Source organism: Pinus tabuliformis, chromosome 3_1 (assembly GCF_031772625.1).
Source record: "Pinus tabuliformis cultivar Carrire ecotype Pingquan chromosome 3_1, CPIR1, whole genome shotgun sequence".
Taxonomy (NCBI): Eukaryota; Viridiplantae; Streptophyta; class Pinopsida; order Pinales; family Pinaceae; genus Pinus; species Pinus tabuliformis.
Window position 1 is genome coordinate 997348409 of NC_142301.1, and position 3561 is coordinate 997351969.

At 40.6% G+C, this 3561-nt stretch overlaps 1 protein-coding gene across 1 annotated transcript; it reads left to right on the forward strand.

Annotated features, from left to right (window-relative positions):
• Window positions 1-327: 327 nt before the first annotated feature.
• On the forward strand, window positions 328-1994 carry LOC149191241 (zeatin O-glucosyltransferase-like). Its single transcript, XM_089413554.1, has one exon. The coding sequence runs from the start codon at window positions 415-417 to the stop codon at window positions 1882-1884; it is 1470 nt and encodes a 489-aa protein (XP_089269680.1). The 5' UTR covers window positions 328-414; the 3' UTR covers window positions 1885-1994.
• The last annotated feature ends 1567 nt before the right edge of the window (window positions 1995-3561 follow it).

Here is a 3561-nt window from a genome sequence, read left to right on the forward strand (position 1 = left end):
TGTTTCTACAAGAAATCAAAGGAAAATTCTAGAAACTTAAAATGTGGTTAAAATTTAGAAATAAACGAGTAGACGCAGAAGTTGATGGGAGTAGAGAAAAAAAAAAACCGTACGAGTCGTCCAAAAAAATTCGAACATGTTAGACTATGTCATAAATAAATTATTTATTCTAAATTCTTTTATTTTAATTATCCATTCTAAAAAGTATACTTAGGGTTTCGAACCCCATCGAGGGTCGTTATGACCATTATTAGTTCAACGTCAAATGCGTTGACGGTTAGACGTCAACACCAAACAATCAAAGATACATGAGACCAGGGTCGCAAGCACGGCTACAAGTTCTACGAGCTTTAGATTCGTAAACCAAACTCGGCTTCTTGTAGGTTGCAATAATTTGTTCGTCTGACATATTTCATGGATTCCACTGGTTCGCGGTCTCCTTTAGACGCAATAACACCGGCGATACTGGTGGTAATGGTGCCATTGCCAGCACAGGGACACTTAAATCAATTGCTTCATCTTTCAAGGGCAATCGCCGCGCGAGGACTAAATGTCCTCTATGTCACTACCCCTACTCACGTCCAACAGGCACGGCGTCGCGTTCAGGGATGGAATCCTGATCACTTTGCCATTCGCTTCCAGGAATTGCCCATGCCTTCCATGTCAGATTCGCAGCCCGCTCTTGAAAAGGACCATGCGTTTCCCATGCATCTCATTCCTCTGATCGAAGCTTCAGAACATCTCCGAGAGCCTTTCGATCGTCTGTTACAGAACCTCTGCTTCTCCAATTCGAATAGAATTGTAATCGTGCATGACCCGATTCTCGGGTGGGTTCAGACGGTGGCGGCCAAATATGGAGCCCTGGCCTACGTTTTCAATTGCTTCAGTGCCTATAACTCCACCATAAGCGAGAAGGGGATTGGAATTCCGGAATGCGTTGTATCACAAAAACGGTTGCAGCCGGAGAGATTTATTAGTTTCAAGTCCCGCCTGCGAGCAGAATGTCTACCACTCGCGACAGGACATCTTGTGAACAGCTTTCGAGGTCTAGAACCTCGATTCCTGAAGGACTTACAGGAAACATACGAAGATCATTACGGTAAAAAACCTCTATGGGCCGTCGGTCCTCTTCTTCCTCAATCAATTTGGACGGCTAAGAAGGGTGATTCAGATGTTGGAGGTTGCTTGACATGGCTGGACAGCCAAGCTCCGGCTTCGGTCGTTTATGTTTCTTTTGGTACAACTTGTTCTCTTTCGCGTCAACAAATCCAGGAATTGGCTCGAGGGCTGGAGGCCAGCCAACAGCCCTTCCTTTGGGTACTTAAGATTGCAGATGAAGCTCCTTCAACCGCGTTGGATCAAGCGCAGATGGACTGGATCAGGGAGCTGCTTCCGGAAGGGTACGAGGCCCGAATCGCAGGACGCGCCTTCCTGGCGAGAGACTGGGCGCCTCAGCTTGATGTGTTATCGCATGAGTCCACCGGAGCTTTCGTAACGCATTGCGGGTGGAATTCGACATTGGAGAGCATCAGCACGGGTGTTCCCATGGTAGCTTGGCCGCAACATTCGGACCAATTTGCCAACTCGATATTGGTGGCGAAGGAGTTGAAGGTAGGCGTCGAAGTGAAGAAGTGGACAAAGGCAGACGAGAATGAGTTAGTCACAGCAGAAGAGGTTGAGAAAGCGATCAGACGAGTGATGGGGAATGATGAAGAGGCAATGGAAATGAGAAACAGAGCCAAGGAACTCAGAGATGCTGCTGGAAGTGCCGTCGCAGAGGGAGGGTCGTCGTGGAATGAGCTGCAGTCGTTTATCGATCATTTTACATCAATTCTGAACGGGAGAAATCCAACTACGATTTCGGCCAACTCTCACAGTCAGTGAACAGGCCTGCCAAGGTTTGAAGTTGCAATCCCGCAATATTTTATGCGCTGAGATATCTCGTGTGCTTCAATTTACTACGTTACAGTTTATAATGTATGAGATTCATACCAGATGTCAGCTCAATCTCAGGAAATATGACCAATGAGTGAAATAAAATTTTCTTTTAAAGCTTAAAGAACTATTTATCTACCAACAAAAACGTATTCAACTACTGCTCTAACGGATAAACAAAGTGTAACCAGGGAAAAGGACAGCCCTCCGGAGCTTTGATCTGGGGCCAATTTCAATAGTTTTGGGTCACAGGAAAATTTCAGTCATAAATCGATGGGTTATAACGAGAATCTACAATGAAGTTTATTGACACCATTTTCTGCATGTTACAATCCAATTCCACGGTCTTTAGTGCGCCGAATTCCTGTAAGTTTCGCTTATAGCTGTTTATTGCAAAACATCACTAAGCTTCCTATAATATTGCAAAACAGCACTAAGCTGTATAAAGCTATATATTACAAAGCATCACTATTCGCTGATTAGGTTTAATTTATTTCATTTATTTTAAGAGATTGCATACAACATCTCCATGTATCAAAGTTCAAACCCTCTAATATGTTTTATCTTAAGAGATTGCATACACCCCCCTCTGTCCATGAATAAAACTTCAAAACCCTCTAAGAATTATGTATTACTTTTGGCCTAGCTTATTTTCACAAAATCAAAATCTGCTTGCATGGATATAATTTCAAAGACTTTCATACATAATGCACATTAATATGTCCATAACGAGGGCCTGGTTAGCTGAATATTTCACTAACTACAATATGATTATGGTTTATTGAGGCAAATAGGCATTATCTATTTAGGCCACAATTTTGTTTAGATGATAAATTTGTGAGAAAATTTTCAAAATATTTGATTGATGGAGTGTTTGAATCACCTTTTTTACAGTGAAAATAGATTCAATATTATTAGGAACACTTTTAAAGCACATAAACTCTACCATTATAATTTAGATTTTCAAAAAATTTAAACATTTTTTTTTTTAAATCTTACTTTTCTGAACAAAATTGTCACCTCATTCAACTACTCTTTCTGCAGCAAAATTGACGGGATGTGAAATGTCTTAAATCCTTAACTGCTTTGAAAAGAAGAATATATATAATTTCAAGAAAACGCTTATTCCTTTTTACAGTAAAATATTGAGTTCACAAATCATAAAAATCACTGTCAGTTTCATCTCATCTCACCGCGCATTGTGAACTTTAACATTCTCATCTCGTGAACTTTAACATTCGCATCTCGTTTAGAGGATTAAAGAATTAAGACAGGCTACCAAGTTTTCTTACAATGCAGTTCATTGCTTGTGTTTTATATGTTATCAAGGTATTAAAAATATCCCTTTCACAGGTCATAAAATATCAGTTTCGTGTCATCTCATGGGGCAGAGTGAACTTTAACATTCTCATCTCCCTTAGAGGATTAATAAATTAAGATAAGCTACTAAGATTTTACAAGGTAGTTCATTGCTTGTGTTTATAATTATAAAGGTATGAACAAGGAAAGCTGCACGGCAGCAAGTCCCTGCCATAAGTGGGGTTTCTTTTCTGACTGGAAGAAAAGAAGAGCAGGTTAAAAAATGGTTTGGAACTTGACTTTTTGGGTTAGCCATCAGTGGGGTTT

Coding starts and splice junctions, on each gene's coding strand:
- LOC149191241 (XM_089413554.1), top strand. CDS start 415: ATGGATTCCACTGGTTCGCGGTCTCCTTTAGACGCAATAACACCGGCG.